Raw genomic sequence first — 16,781 nt, 5'->3', positions numbered from 1 at the left:
TATATATGTGAATAGTTGCTGGGAAAGAAATGAGATTCGTGAGAATGGGGAAGAGGAATTTGGAGCTGCAGAAAGGGAAGGAGAGAGAAATTGGGATGGGTTGTAGGGGTGAGGGATTGGGGGCAAGTGGCAGGCAGACTGGTGAAGAAAAGGGGCAGGGCCAGCGCCACAGGAGCAGGGCCAACCAGGAGTTGGTTGGGAGGGGGCAGGCAGGAAATGCCACTTCTTGCAGGATCTGAGCCCCTCTCCTCCAGGTGTGTGCCAGTATCTGTGGGCCACCTGCCCCCTAGGAGCTAAGAATTCCCTCTTCCTACCCTCCCACAGGAACTAGGAAGTGGGGGGCCTTGCCCTTCTGGGGTATTTGACTCTTCCTGCCACCCATGTGTGCTTGGATCTGGGGGACACTGCCAGTCTGGGGGGTGTCTCTACCCCTCTCACCCCCACAAGCTGAGATCTGGAGGACCTTGCCCCTTTGGCTGTTAGCCCTTCTTATTGCCTCGGTTTTCTCTTTTTTGGTTACTGTTTACAGTTTTGTAGCCATGCTGGTCCCAGGATATGAGAGAGACAAGATACATGAGGTAACATCTTTTATTGGACCAACTGCTGTGGGTGGAGGGGACAAACTTTCAGGCTAGCCTATACAGAGATCTTCCTCAGGTGACCTGAAGAAGATTTCTGTGAAACTTGAAGCTTGTCCCTTATGCCCACAACAGTGAGTCCAATAAAAGACGTTACCTCACCAAGCTTATGTCTCAATTTTTATTTTATTTATTTATTTAACTTGTGATTGTGTCTAGCTCTATTTGGATGAGAACTCAAATTCCATTAAAATGCACAGAAACAGTCAAAATTTTTTTTATTAAGTAACATTCTTAAGAGTGATGGATACATAAGAAAAAAGTTTATCAAACTAGGTTTTGTTTTTAAAACCGAGTAAAATTAAACAAAAGCTGTACAGTATACTCCTGATTATCTGAACAGCACGAGAGAGATATTTTATCTGGATAACAGGGAGTTCAGATTTGGAGAGGGCAGGAGCCATTCAGCAACAGAGTGGCCTCCCCCACAGCTGGGGGTCCTGTCCGCTCTTCACAGTCCTGGCCAGGGGATCTCTGATCTGCCCGCGCTCACTCACTCCCATGACAGTGGGGCTGCAGAAGACTTCTTTACACTGCACAGGGCCAGTGACACCCAACCCCAGCAGGGGAAAGATGTGGGGCAGAGCAAAGACCCCCAGACGGAACTCTGCCCTGTCAGGATTGCAGTCTTCCCTGAATCTTGTACCTGCAAGGATCAGGTGTCACCAGCCCTTCTACAGCACAGGGAGCCCTCTGCAGCTCTACCGCTTCCTGCACTGCCACATAAGCCATTCAACCTATTACATATATATGTAGTTAATTAACTGAACTGATAGCTTCTGGTCACCATGTCCTTCAAGATATTAGAATTAGAAAGGTGAAACCCCCCCCCCCCCAAGTGCTGCAAGTTTCAGCACTGTAAAGTGCTAATGTAGACAGTGCACAAGCACTAGTAGCTACTTCCCTCGTGGGTTTTTTTTTTTTTTTTTTTAATAGCACTGGAAGAGCTCTCTCCCAGCGCTATGCCGTGACTATACAAGCCACATTAAAGCGCTTCCACCAGTGAAGACGTGCCCTCAGTTTTTATTCAGAGACTGGAAGAACATAAGTTTTCTTGTTTTTTTTTGTGTCTCAACTTTGAATGAATTAGTCACTGAACAAGTTGAAAAAGTTGAAAAGAAAATATTGTCCCTGAACCTGAAAAAGAGGGTACGGTTATCAAACGCTGGTTCAGCACTTCAACAAACTCAGGTTCTAGGTGCTTAGCCAGTAACTTCCATAGCTTAATGGTTTGACTCTTTAAAACTTGGCAACAAACATGTACCACTTAATTTTTTTTTTAAGTAATTTTAATTATTTTAATAGATTACAGCGAGTTTAGGCTTTAACATATGTTGTCCATTTCAAATTTAATTTTCAACTGTTTATTTTAAAAAAACTAAACCTGTATATAATTTTAACTACAAAAATCCAATTTACATTAAAAAAATCAGATTTTTGATGTTTTAAGAGCAATCGATTTTTATCCACCCTGCCTATTGTATCAGAGCCCCAAATCAGAAGTCAACAAAAACAACAGCACACAACTATATGTTGAGAAACTGAAACCTGTCCTGAGAATAGGTAAATAATGGGAATATTTTAAATCCCTTTAAGGTTGGGAAACTGTCAAGGTTATGTCCCCCGATAACTCAGGAGTTTAAAACCATAAACTAAAGCTAAGTTGTTCTAACACCCAATGAACTCAAGGGTTCATGCCAAAATAAGTGTCTTGTATTAGTTATACCAGTGGAACAAGTGCAAGCTAATCAGACTGCTAGACAGACACTCATTTACTAAATACAGCCAGAAAACTCAAGATTGCTCGAGCACAATATAGCTTTTAAGAAATTACTTTTATAAACTGCTCACTTGCATGACACACAGCCCACTTTATAATAATTAAGAACACAGTTATTCAAAAGTAGTTACAGTGAACTGGTTCTGCTACAGAAACAATCAAATGAGTTATTCAGAAATGCACAGCAGTAAGACAAATAGAATACAACATAAAACAGAATGAAGTGTGCCATAATACAAGTTAACTGTGCTTCAAGAACTCTGTGAAGCACAAGGCCAAAAGGTTTTAACCACTTGAGAAGCACAGATATTCAATATAGTTACTTTGTGAAGTGTTTTTACTGCTTTCATAAGCTATTTTCAAACAATTAGCCAGTGAATCATTGGTGACCCAGGCAGTTATACAAAACTTTTGAACAGTCAGAACTTATCAGTGGATTCTATCCTTCATGCCAAATTTACAAAAGAGGAAATATCCTATTGAAAAGTTTTAGTGGTTTTCTATGAGCATGAAGTGGGAGTAGTTTTATGTAATAAATTCCATAATAGAAAACAGTAAGTCATTGCAACCGTTTTATAAGGGCTGCATAAAGATTTACCCCTTCTAAGTGTTCTAATGGATCACCAAAATTTCTGGACACAAAACAACCAATAATTGCAATAACTATATTACCATAATTACTATATTAAACTAGATAATGCAAGAGAAAAGCAATTTTAGTCACTGCAATAGCTGACACTGTAACAAAGGGTATTTTAAACTAAAATGTTCAAGATTATTTTCTATTGCACCATTCATGTGTTGACAGAACTTAGTGTCAAGCAGAAGCTCACTGTGGCTCCAGGTGAGTGCAAGAATCTGCCAATATGGAACAAACTGCAGATCAAGGCCTAAGATGCCTGAATTTTCCAAAAATCACTATAGTGAATAATTCCAAAGGCTAATTTTTTTTTAAAAAGTGATTTTCCTCCAAGACATTAAACAAACTCCAATTAAGAACATGCTATGAGAAAGTCACAAATTAATTTTTACACCTAAGTGATCATCATACAAGAATGGTTTACTGTGAAATTACATATAAATTATTTTTGCCTGTTATGACAGGATCAATATCTTACTTGAAAATAAAACTTCAGCTTTCTTAGAATTTATTTTCTTGTAGTAGCAGACGAATTTCCTTTCCCTACACTCCCCGAACACGTTCCTATTTCAGTATTGGGTCAAATTCAGCCCTGACACAAATAGATACCATTAATTTCCAGAACTGAATCTGGTCCAACATCTTTTCACTTTCTGATGTAATTATCATTGCAAAGATAAGGTAACTTTTCAATCACCCGTATCCATACAACTTTGGGCCAAGATGTACAAGGTAAACAAGGTTGGGCCAGGTCACTACTTTGATGAGAGACTGTTTTATATTTTATCAGATTGCTTATGGCTATTGTTTCGCATCTCACCCTAATTCTTAACGTCAGTGACAAATTTCAAATAAATAAGCTTGATATGGCTAATTACATTCTGCCTACAAAAAAGTTACATCTGGAGTTGCAACTGGAAAATAATTAGCTTCCTGACCTAAACTTATTTAAATATAAACAAAACCGAATCTAACGCATATCTAACTAGACTGCTTATTAACCCTTTACAAGAGTGCTGACCTGTATTCCTGCTCTGGTCCCGGCTTCCTGACCTAAACTCATCCCGGGCCAAGTGCAAATCACTGACATTAAAGGATCTCTGTTTCAAACTGAAATTTTTGACACTGGATTGATTTCAGGTACAGCACTTGTCCCTGAATCCCCCTGCCAATTTTTTGTCGTCTTACAACTGCAATTTAAGTTTTGTTTTGAATAAGTGTTTTCTCCATTTCTGCTGTGTGAAAAAAGATGAAAAAGGGGACTGTATAAACATTGTGGTCAAATACACATATAGGGAGAAGCTGTTTCTGAACCTAATACGGTGGAGTGTTTTGCAAATAACTCTGGTCTCAAAACCAGAATCCTTTACCCAAGTTTAAAGATCAAACTTGTGGGCACTCATTGAAGACTGTTGGACATACTATCTTCTGTCTTTTAGTCTGTTCTTTCTTTTATGCTGTCAATGTTCCTTCCCCACTCTGAACTCTAGGGTACAGATGAGGGGACCTGCATGAAAAACGCCCTAAGCTTATTAGCTTCCTGACCTAAACTTATTTAATTTAAATTTAAACAAAACCGATTTTCATCTTACAAGGGGCTTATATTTTAATGGTGGATGAAGTGAGATTTACACATAGCAATATACAGTGGCATCCAGGGAAGTCTTTACAATTGTTTTTGCAAGTAAATAGTTACTATGGTATTCCCTATATTAAGTAAGCTATACACTGGAAAAGCTGTTCCAAACCTGCAACTCAGAATGACACTAATTTGAGGGGCAGTGACATTACTCTTCACTTATTTTATTTTTGCATCTTATCTTAAATGGGAAAGTAAGCACTTCATGGAAACAAGTTTTTGTATTTGTACAGAATCTACCTCAACAGTACCCCAATCCTGACCAGGGCCCTAGAGCACTACCACAATAAAAATAAGAAGTTTCCTTGGTGCTGTACCAGTACTGTTACTGGCTTAGCCAGTGAGGAAACTGAGTGACTGACAGGTTCCTGAAAGAGAGAGAAGGAGAGAAAGATGTGTCCAATTGAAATTTCCAGGGTAAGTGGGCAGGCATAAGCCTGGCCACGGCTAAAGGACCCTCGCCCAGCCTTTGGGGAGGATCCACTGAGCCCGGGAACTCAACTGATTACAGGAGACAACAAAAAAGAAAACGAGGGTAGGTGTGAAGGTCATAGGGTCAAAAAGAGAGAACCTAAAGGGGACACCGAGCAGAAAACCCCAGACAGTGCACACTGCTCCTTGAAGGTGTCAATGAAGCCAGTGGACGCTGCTCAGAGGAACTCCGCCTGGATGCGTGAACGGAGGCGGGACCAGAAATGGGCCCCACAGTCACAGAGGACCACCTCAGCCAACATCCTCTCCCTGGTGTTACAGATGGCCATTTTGGCCATTGCCAGGAAGAAGCGGACAAGGAGGTCCCACAACTTCGTGTGGCCACGGATAGGGTGTGCATAAATGAGAAGATGGGGAGAGAAGTGTAGCCAAAAATGTAATAAAAGATCAAGGAGCCAGAATAGGGACTGTAACCTAGCATGCTCCAAATAAACGTGCGCCAGGGTCTCCCTCAGGCCACAGAAGGGACAGGCATCAGGGACGGGGTGAAACACGCCAAGTACACGCCTGTGCTCATAGCTCTGTGAAGGAGCCGCCAACCAATATCCCCGGCAGGGTGGGTGTGTGCGCGGGGCGGGGGCATATTTATAAGGTTGCAAGCTGTACATAAATAGGAAAAATTGGAAATCTGCATATGTCATAAATATAAAGGGAAGGGTAAACACCTTTAAAATCCCTCCTGGCCAGAGGTAAAACCCTTTCACCTGTAAAGGGTTAAGAAGCTAAGACAATCTCGCTGGCACCTGACCAAAAGGACCAATGAGGAGACAAGATACTTTCAAAGCAGGGGGGGGGGGGAAGGTGCAACACGGACACACAAAGAGTTCTCTGTGTGTTGTCTTTTGCCGGGACCAGAGCAGGAATACAGGTCAGCACTCTTGTAAAGGGTTAATAAGCAGTCTAGTTAGATATGCGTTAGATTCGGTTTTGTTTAAATGGCTGACAAAATAAGTTGTGCTGAATGGAATGTATATTCCTGTTTTTCTGTCTTTTTGTCACTTAAGGTTTAGCCTAGAGGGATTCTCTATGTTTTGAATCTGATTACCCTGTAAGGTATTTACCATCCTGATTTTACAGAGGTGATTCTTTTACTTTTTCTTTAATTAACATTCTTCTGTTAAGAACCTAATTGCTTTTTCATTGTTCTTAAGATCCAAGGGTTTGGGTCTGTGTTCACCTATACAAATTGGTGAGGATTTTTATCAAGCCTTCCCCAGAAAAGGGGGTATAGGGCTTGAGGAGATTTTGGGGGGAAAGACGCTTCCAAGTGGGCTCTTTCCCGGTTATATTTGTTAGACGCTTGGTCGTGGCAGCAATAAAGTCCAGGGACAAAAGGTAAAATAGTTTGTACCTTGGGGAAGTTTTAACCTAAACTGGTAAAAATAAGCTTAGGGCGTTTTTCATGCAGGTCCCCTCATCTGTACCCTAGAGTTCAGAGTGGGGAAGGAACATTGACAGCATAAAAGAAAGAACAGACTAAAAGACAGAAGATAGTATGTCCAACAGTCTTCAGTGAGTGCCCACAAGTTTGATCTTTAAACTTGGGTAAAGGATTCTGGTTTTGAGACCAGAGTTATTTGCAAAACACTCCACGTATTAGGTTCAGAAACAGCTTCTCCCTATATGTGTATTTGACCACAATGTTTATACAGTCCCCTTTTTCATCTTTTTTCACACAGCAGAAATGGAGAAAACACTTATTTAAAACAAAACAAAACTTAAATTGCAGTTGTAAGACGACAAAAAATTGGCAGGGGGTTTCAGGGACAAGTGCTGTACCTGAAATCAATCCAGTGTCAAAAATTTCAATTTGAAACAGAGATCCTTTAATGTCAGTGGTTTGCACTTGGCCCGGGATGATACTGACTGAAAAGTGCTAACCTCTGAAAGCTGGTAGTTTGCGTTATACAAGTTTGTAATTTCAATCCAATTCCCCTTCTAGCAATCTGCACACAGAAATCGAAGACTCTGTAGTGACTAAAGGCAGGCTACACTTGCAGATATAGAGCACTTTGAGTTAAACCAGCCTTCGAAGAGTACAGTAGGGAAAGCGCTGCAGTGAGTCCACACTGACAGCTTCAAGTGCACTGGCGTGGCCACATTTGAACCACTTGCAGCGGCACTGGAAACAGTGCATTATGGGCAGTTATCCCAGCATGCAAGTGGCTGCAACGTGCTTTTCAAATGGGGTGGGGTGGAGTGTGACAGGGAGTGTGTTGTGTGTATGTGGGGGGAGAGAGAGAGTGGGTTTTTGCGGGGCTGAGAGTATGTCTTGTAAATTCAGACAGCAGCACACCTCCCTCACCTCCCCCTCTCGCACACAGCATTCCACACTAATGGCTTGCTTTGATTCGGAGCAGATAAGCAGCTGGCTGTCAGAAACGGAGCTTTCAAAGGGCATTTCTGCATTCCTACAGCCGATTCCAAACAATGACAAGAAGGCCACTTGCCTTAACAGGATTATGGAACGTTTCTGGAGACCGATCAGAGAGCAGTAAACCAACACCTCGTTCACACTGGTGCTGCGGCGCTCCAGCGAGGGTGCAGCGAACGTTATTCCACTCGCCGAGGTGGAGTACCACCGGCGCTGTAGCTGCGGAGTCAGAGCGCTCTACGTGCCCTGCCAGTGTGGTCGGGTAATGAGCTAGTGCGCCCGGGGCTCCTTTACTGCACTGTAACTCACAAGTATAGCCAAGCCCTAAGACTGAAATAACTTTATCTCTGCAGACAGAGAGCCCCTACATCTTGAAGTAGGCTACTGTCTGCACTATACCTGTGCTATCAATGAACAGCTGAAATCCCCAAAGCTACCAAGTCAATTGCTTTCATTAATATTTACACTTAAAAACTATTTTTTAAAACTTTAAACTTGAACCATGGATTTTATTAGGTGCTTTATCATGTAATTATGTAAAAATTATCTAAAAAAGTCAATTGGGTTAGTTACTATTTGTTAAAAAAGGGAAATGAAGTAAACACATTACAGTATTTGTCTTATTTTGTTACTGCTACACCTCAAAAATTTCTAAATCTTGCAACTAGCACTTTAAAAGCTGTAGCATAATCTATCTCCCAGCTAGTAAAGAGGAGCTACCTGAAATTCACAAGAACTATTTACTCAATATAAACAGTAGTACTGAATCTACTACCATCAGCTCCATACCCTAATTAACTTTGACAGTAACTCTTTTCTAACCGCAAAAAGGAGTATTTGTGGCACCTTAGATACTAACAAATTTATATGAGCATAAGCTCAGCTGTAGCTCACGAAAGCTTATGCTCAAATAAATTTGTTAGTCTCTAAGGTGCCACAAGTCCTCCTGTTCTTTTTGCAGATACAAACTAACATGGCTGCTACTCTGAAATCTTTTCTAATCAAGTAACTTTTCATTCACTTCCTTGTAACCACAGTAAATATTGGTATCTAGTTTAAAATCTAACAATTCCTTAAGAAACATATGGGTTACAAGGAATTATGGGTAATATCCTTCCAAACTGATTTTGGAACCACTAGAATTTCTAAACAAAGAGGCTCCAGAGTTTGGGAATTTGCAAAAGAGAAACTAAAGCTTGAAAAAATTAAATATTAAATGTTTAAAACAGTCAGAACAGGATTAAATTACGGACAAAACATTTGAGTTCACTCACGCAGTCACCCACATGGTTTGAGTAAATTTGAACTCAGGAATAAAAAGACATCATGCTGTTTTAAACTTCAGCTTGGCTGTTCTCCCCAACAAACTGTAATACGACTACAAATCCACTCTCTTAAATGCCTCCCTGCCCAGAGTAAACGGACGGGGACAGACCACACCTCTCCACGCTCATTTTCCTAATGTGTCCATGCATGTAAAATGCGAGCGTGTGAACGCGTCGACTCCTGGAAACAAATACCTCGGCCTGACATACGCCAAGGCGCTGGCGCCAGCGATGTAAGGCAACCGCTGTTACGTTGTACGGCCCAGGGACAGTGTGTTTTAAACAAACAAGTTCCCAGCCCGGACAGATTCAGCCAGCAGCAGCGAAACTATTTTCCCTTCGGACGCTGGGAGCGGCTCTCCCAGCTCGTCTTCCCCATCCCCGCCCGGCTCCCTTCCCCCCGTCCCACACCTGAGTCCTGCGGGACGAGCTGGGTGTCCGCTGCTGCCGGGGACGGGCTTCTGGGGACAGGCTTTCTCCTGGTCCAGGGGTTTTCCTTGGGCAGGGGGGCCTCGACCACCTGCCACTGCCGTTGCTTCTCGTCCTGCCCTGGGGGATCCGCCTCTCGGCTACCGCTGCTCTCCCCGGTTTCATCCACCTCCGGCAACACCTGGCTGGGCTCCGGCAGCTCCTGTCCCGTCTCCCCCAGCTCCTGGGAGCGAGTCTGTCCCGAGCCCCCGCCAGTCTCTGGCCCCCCAACCTGCTGCTCCGGGGGCGCTACGGACACTCGGGCGGCGGCAGACATGCCAAGGGGCCGGGCCGCTGCCGGCCCCCCGGGCTCCAGCTGGGCTGAGGCGGTCGCTGCGCGGCTCAGGCGTGGTGACGGACCGCCTGCGCTGGGGAGCCGTCCTCGCCGCTCGGCGCCACCCGCCGGCCCCGTCAGGTCCCCGAGGGTGGGAGGGGATCGCTGTCAGCCTTCCCCGCCCCCGCAGCGGCCGGCGTCGCTCATTCACCGCGGATGGTTCAACTGCCACGCTCCGGTCCCCGCCCGATACCGAGCCGCAGCCAGGAACAGCCGCTGGGCGGGTCGGGCGGGGGCGCCTCCGCCGCTCCCTCCTCCCGGCCCGGCTGTTCCCTTACAGAGCTGCCGCGGCCGGCCCTGCCCCTGCCTCGCCTGCGGGGGGCTGAGACAGCGGCGGGGACGAGGAGGGAGGTGAGAGCGGCAGGCAGCGTCTGTAACACCAACGCTAGGCTAGAGCGGAGCTTCCGGCCACTCTAGGGCGTTATGACCTCACAACGGCCGGCGTTGGAGCCGGGCCGCGCGTGCTTCCGGCGCTCTAGGGCGGAGCAGCCCGTAGCGGCCCCACTGGTGTTCGGGTTGCGAGGGCCCGCCCGCCTTACAGCTGTGATAAGGTAAACAGCGGACGGCGCTAGTGGGCTGCGCCCGCGTCATCTTCGGGAGCGGAGGGATGGAGTCCTATCCCGCCCCCTCCGAGGCGTGTTGCTGCGGTAGCTCTAGGGGCGCAGCTGGTGCCCGGCGAGACCCTTCACGGCAGTGCCAGAGGCGGGCCTAGCCACATGACCCCTCCGTACCCGGTGATTCCTGGAAGCGGCGCTCCCCAGAGGAGCGAGGGGGGGCCCTGCGCTCCGTCCTGAAGGCACCAAGCACTTCCTGGGATACCCAGCGCTGCACCGCGGCATGGACACAAGGCTCGGTTCGCTCCAGGAGCAGATCTGTTCCCCCGCTGCGGGCGCGTGGTGGTGATAAGCTAAGCGCACTGACGCGTCCGTTTGTTACGACCTTAGACCTACCCCGTGAGACTGTGCTTACCTTAGCGCTGACAGGAGTGGGGCTAAGCTAATGGTTGCGTCTTAGGAGGCACCAAGACGCTGGGCTTTCTCCATTTAAGCCCCAACTCTGTAAAAGGATTCACAGGGGAGCGCACTTTGGCTTTTTTTGAGTCCTGCTGAAGTAGATAGAGGCTTCTGGGGTCGCCTGCATCCGCCGTCCTAGGTCTGAGAGCAGGGCCCTATTTACTTTGTCAGCACCTCACCTCCTCCGGAAGTTTTGACTAAACTTATCCAAAGGCTGTACTAAAACCACGTTGGACTGATACGCAGTGAGCTGGGCAGGACTTTAAAATTGAATCCAATTCTGATTTCAGCTTTCCTGTTTTCTATAACTTTAGTTTGAGCTATCCACTATTTTGATGCAACAAACTATTACGGGGCTTCTTTGCAAACAGCTTGATAGTAGAAATCTGCACCGTGTGTTATATGGTAGGTAGAAAATAAGGAAGGCAAGCGAGATTACATTGTATCGCAGCATTTTATCTCTGAGCCCATCCCATGACCTCTGTATTTTGCATCAGCCACAACAGCTATATAATGGACATATTCTGTACCTTTCTGTTAAGTTTTTCACTCTTTATCCTTATGTGGTGCTAGTTTAGGTTATGCCCTAATTTAAGTAACACTGCAACAGTAGCACCAGCAGGCTATTAAGCAACGAAATCCCTCTAAAATCTCCTTCAATTGCTTTTATAAGATGAGTAAAAAGAAAAGGAGTACTTGTGGCACCTTGAGACTAACCAGTTTATTTGAGCATGAGCTTTCGGGAGCTACAGCTCACTTCATCGGATGCATAGCATATCGTGGAAACTGCAGAAGACATTATATACACACAGAGACCATGAAACAAAACTTCCTCCCACCCCACTCTCCTGCTGGTAACAGCTTATCTAAAGTGATCATCAAGGAGGGCCATTTCCAGCACAAATCCAGGTTTTCTCACCCTTCCCCCCCCCTCCCCCCCCAGACACACATACAAACTCACTCTCCTGCTGGTAATAGCCCATCCCTCTTTGAAACCTCTCTTTATAATGCGCATGATAATCAAGGTGGGTCATTTCCAGCACTAATCCAGGTTTTCTCACCCCCCCCCCCACACCCCTCCAAAAACCTCACACAAACTCACTCTCCTGCTGGCAATAGCTCATCTTACAATGTGCACAGCAATAATCCAAGTTTAACCAGAACGTCTTGGGGGGGGGGGGGGGGTTGTAGGCTACCTTGCATAATGACTTAGCCAATCTCCCCTTGTTTTTTTCCTACAAACCCCCCCCCCAAGACGTTCTGGTTAAACTTGGATTATTGCTGTGCACATTGTAAGATGAGCTATTGCCAGCAGGAGAGTGAGTTTGTGTGTGAGGTTTTTGGAGGGGGGTGTGTGTGTGGGGGGGGTGGTGGTGAGAAAACCTGGATTAGTGCTGGAAATGACCCACCTTGATTATCATGCGCATTATAAAGAGAGGTTTCAAAGAGGGGATGGGCTATTACCAGCAGGAGAGTGAGTTTGTATGTGTGTCTGGGGGGGGGGAGAGGGGGGGGAAGGGTGAGAAAACCTGGATTTGTGCTGGAAATGGCCCTCCTTGATGATCACTTTAGATAAGCTGTTACCAGCAGGACAGTGGGGTGGGAGGAAGTTTTGTTTCATGGTCTCTGTGTGTATATAATGTCTTCTGCAGTTTCCACGATATGCTATGCATCCGATGAAGTGAGCTGTAGCTCACGAAAGCTCATGCTCAAATAAACTGGTTAGTCTCTAAGGTGCCACAAGTACTATTTTTCTTTTTACGAATACAGACTAACACGGCTGTTACTCTGAAACCTACAGTGAGCTGTAGCTCACGAAAGCTTATGCTCTAATAAATTGGTTAGTCTCTGAGGTGCCACAAGTACTCCTTTTCTTTTTGCGAATACAGACTAACATGGCTGTTACTCTGAAACCTATAAGATGAGTGCCATCAGTCTTTTACTTTGCAATTTTGTATCGTTTCCTGTCAGTGACCCCGTGGTGATAAACAGTAGTTGCAGGAGCGTTTTTAAATTTCTGCAATTATTAAGACTCTTAGGTGTGACTTTTGGGCCCAGGTTTAAAAAAAAATGCTTTATATCTCCCTGTTAGATACTTAGGTGACTGCAGTGAGAAATTCCCACTTTTTAATTTGTCTCCAACTAAATAGCCATATTTCTTTGTGATCTTGGATGGCAGCTTCAGCAGCTTGAACTACATTTTCCATTGTTTGATGGTATGAACTGATAGAGTACATAACACTATACAGATGTCAGTTTGAGTGCTGAAAGAACCATCCACTTTGACACTGTTTTAAGTGAATATACCAATTTCCACATCAGTTGTAGGCAATTCTGGTATTTAGACAAGATTAACATGAAGGGATATTTTAGTCACTTTATCAATGTACCCAAGTACATTGTGATGGCTGTCTATTAGAATTGATGTTCTGCTGGAAGCCAGTAAATATATATTTTTGCCTTGGTCTCTAGTTAAGAAATCTAATTACTAAAGTTAGATTAACCTTTGCAGAAATTGCTAACTGATGCAATTGTTACAAGCATCTGAATTAAAAATGCACGCTTTTACATACTGCAATACATGGATCAGTCCCAGATGCTGCATAGGTTTCAGAGTAGCAGCCGTGTTAGTCTGTATCCGCAGAAAGAACAGGAGTACTGGTGGCACTGTCGAGACCAACAGATTTATTAGAGCATAAGCTTTCGTGGGCTACAGTCTACTGCATTGGATGCATAGAATGAAACATACAGTCAGACGATATATACACACACACACACACACACAAAGAAGGTGGAAGTTACCATACGAACTGTAAGAGGCTAATTAATTAAGATGAGCTATTAGGAGAAAAAAACTTTTGTAGTGATGATCAGGATGGCCCATTTAGACAGTTGACAAGAAGGTGTGAGGATATTTAACATAAGGAAATAAATTCAATATGTGCAATGACCCAGCCACTCCCAGTCAAACCCAAGTTAATGGTATCTAGTTTGCATATTAATTCAAGCTGAGCAGTTTCTTGTTGGAGTCTGTTTTTGAAGCTTTTCTGTTGCAGAATTGCCACCCTTAAGTCTTGAATTAATGTACAGAATCTAATCTGGGATGTAGGAGTCTGAAGCATCTCAAAAGTGGAATAGAGTGGGTGCTGTAGATCAGAAATGGAGTTGATTAACAATTTCAGGGAAATGTGAGGTGCAGAGGCCCTATTAACTAGCAAGCAGGGAATTAGCTCTAGCTCACTTTCCTCCTCCCCTTCACAAGGGCAATGTGGAGATCGTGAAGTAAAGCCACAGACTGTTAAGGAACAACATGGTATAAGAACCGCTACAGAAAAGGAAAGAAAGTAGGAAAATGCTTAAGAGAATATAATTGAAAAGTATTTTTTAGATTGTACCTCCTTAATGAAAGCAACCAACAGTATGCGCACTACTGCAATCTAAATAATATATTTAAGTTATTTCATTATGTTTTTATTTTAGAATCTCAAAGTTATTTTTCTAATTTTGGTGTGTACCAGTGGGAAGTGAGAACAGAGCACCATTATAGTAGGTCATGGCAATATTACATGATAAAGTGGCATTTTATTCATATGTCTGATAATCACTTATGCATGTAATTACATAACTAGAGAATATGTAAAGCTCCTTTCAAGTTCAAGCTGACACAGAACCTGCAAATTTAAAATAAAATAGAGCCCTGTCATGATCAGTTTGTACTAACTGTAAATAATTAAGATCTGTTTTAAAAAAAAAAAACACACAAAAAAGCAAAAGTGCTGAATTTAGTGGGTGGACAAAAGCCATTAAAAAGTGCTTGTAATGCTATGATAGTCCGTCAAAGTAGTTTAATAGACCAACACAATTTAAGTTTATACACTAGTCTTTCAAAGTGATGATAGGCTGTGAGGGCAATAACCCATTTCAGTGGAATAACAGTAAGATCTTGTTAATTCAAGAAGTCACCACTATTCTGTGGTTTAAATACTGATTCTGTAAGATTAATGTACAACACAGTACAATTTGTCTTATTAAAAGAATGGATGTTTTTAGTTACATATCCAAATCTTGATTGAATTGTACAGAGAAAAATCCACAAAACTTGCATCTTACAGACTGATTAGACCTGTTTTATCACAGCAACTTTTAGGAAATGGCAAAAGTCTAAGGAATACAAAATGACATGTTACAGATTTTTTTTTTATATTAAGTTTCCATTTTTGACATTTTACTGCAAAAAATAGAACTGTGCACTACCTGCTTGCATTGCAGGTCATTTTGAACCTCAACTGCTGTGCCAGAACTTTCTTTAAAAAAAATTCTCAACATCGGATATAATTAGTAATTTAAACAAACATGAAAGTCAGATACTTTTATTCCCCATGATAAATTTATACGTGATGGCTCCAGTCTACAATTTGATCTGTGCTGATGGATTCCCTGCACTTGTGTGGAGCCCTAATGATTTCACTGTATAGAGACATAACTGTCCTAGTGGAGCTGGAACACTTTTTATAGTGGGGGTGCTGAAAGTCAGCTAATGAAACTGTGTAAACCATGTATGTTCAAAAGCAAGGTGAAAAAAGCACAATTCCCGCTCATATCACATAGGTACAGCACAACTCTGGGAGTCTCAAGAATTGTGAAATACTACTGGCTTACAGCACCAGCAAACTTTTCACAGTGAAAGCTGGGGGTGCAGCAGCACCTGCCATACCCATAGTTCCCATGGCTATGAACTGTCCACCCATCCAGACCAGCTTGGAGGATTGTAACTTTAACCACCAGTTAATCTTTGATCACTAGAGTGGGAAAGTTCCATAAGTTGCTTTTAAGGAAGCAAGATCCCAACCCATTTAATCGTAAGGAAATTTTTACAAAAAAATGAGAAGATTAATACAAAAAAAATCAGCCAACTTTGCATATAGTAACGTGTTCCATACTGTGTCAGCTCAGGACAACTGCAACTGTATTTCCCCTCAGTGGTTTAGCAAGGGCACCCACTTTTGGCTTCCAGCTACCCAGTTGTTGCCTCTCTTGGGTGGAGTCACATGTCCTCCTTTTCTGACAAGAGTATTTCCAGGCTGCACAGTTTACTGCCTTTACAGTGTATTTCCTAGCACAGACAGATTGCCAAAGACCACCTGCTTGCATTCTCTTCAGAGACTGATAGAGTGATTGTCAACCGTTGTTTAAGTTACCATGCAGCACTTCTTATACAAGCCTACTTTATTCTTAAGGTAAAAGAGCATTACAGAGAAAACATAAAAACAAAACAATAAAAACCTACACACATGCTAATAAGCTCACCAGAATTAACCCCAACCTTAAAATGCATTCTGGCAGCCTCCATCCTTCCAACCCTACCCTCAGGATTGGGGCCCTCCATGGAGCAGGGTTTCTGCTGGATCAAGTAGAAGGCAATGAGCCAGTTTAAAGCTGGGCTTTTTATCCAAAAATCTTTTGTCTACTGATCCTTGGTGAATCAGTTTGAACTAGCATATGGATATCTTTCCAAGTGGGTGGCTTCTCTGGTGATGTTACAATCTGAGTGAATTTGCCTACTCAGCTCTTACTGTTCTCCTATTTACCCTTCTTACAGAAATATATACAATTCCACAACACATACACAAATTTGCATTTTTAATACAATGAGCTTTAAAGATGGTAAAATTAATTCAGTAAGGTTTAACTTAGTTCAATACATTTCATTTAGGTTTGTCAAGGTTCCTTCCCCACTCTGAACTCTAGGGTAGAGATGTGGGGACCTGCATGAAAACCCCCTAAGCTTATTTTTACCAGCCTAGGTTAAAACTTCCCCAAGGTACAAACTATGTTCCTTTTTCCCTTGGACTTTATTGTTGCCACCACCAAGCGTCTAACAGATATATAACAGGAAAAGAGCCCACTTGGAAACGTCTTTCCCCCCAAAATCCTCCCCAAACCCTACACCCCCTTTCCTGGGGAAGGCTTGATAAAAATCCTCACCAATTTGCATAGGTGAACAGACCCAAAACCTTGGATCTTAAGAACAATGAAAAGCAATCAGGTTCTTAAAAGAAGAATTTTAATAGAAGAAAA

The 16,781-nt window shown here is 43.4% G+C and overlaps 1 protein-coding gene across 2 annotated transcripts in view; it reads right to left on the bottom strand.

The window, feature by feature from the left end:
- LARP1B (La ribonucleoprotein 1B) overlaps nt 1-9,744 on the bottom strand; it is a 97,913-nt gene extending 88,169 nt beyond the window's left edge. For both annotated transcript variants that reach the window (XM_074950842.1, XM_074950843.1), the window contains exon 1: nt 9,300-9,744. In XM_074950842.1, coding sequence (XP_074806943.1) covers nt 9,300-9,633 — 334 coding nt within the window. In that variant the 5' untranslated portion in view covers nt 9,634-9,744. The remainder of the gene's footprint in view (nt 1-9,299) is intronic.
- Nucleotides 9,745-16,781: the final 7,037 nt, after the last annotated feature.

The sequence above is a fragment of the Natator depressus genome, chromosome 4 (genome assembly GCF_965152275.1).
Source record: "Natator depressus isolate rNatDep1 chromosome 4, rNatDep2.hap1, whole genome shotgun sequence".
In the NCBI taxonomy this organism is placed as follows: Eukaryota; Metazoa; Chordata; order Testudines; family Cheloniidae; genus Natator; species Natator depressus.
This window is presented reverse-complemented; position numbering and strand designations above follow the sequence as displayed.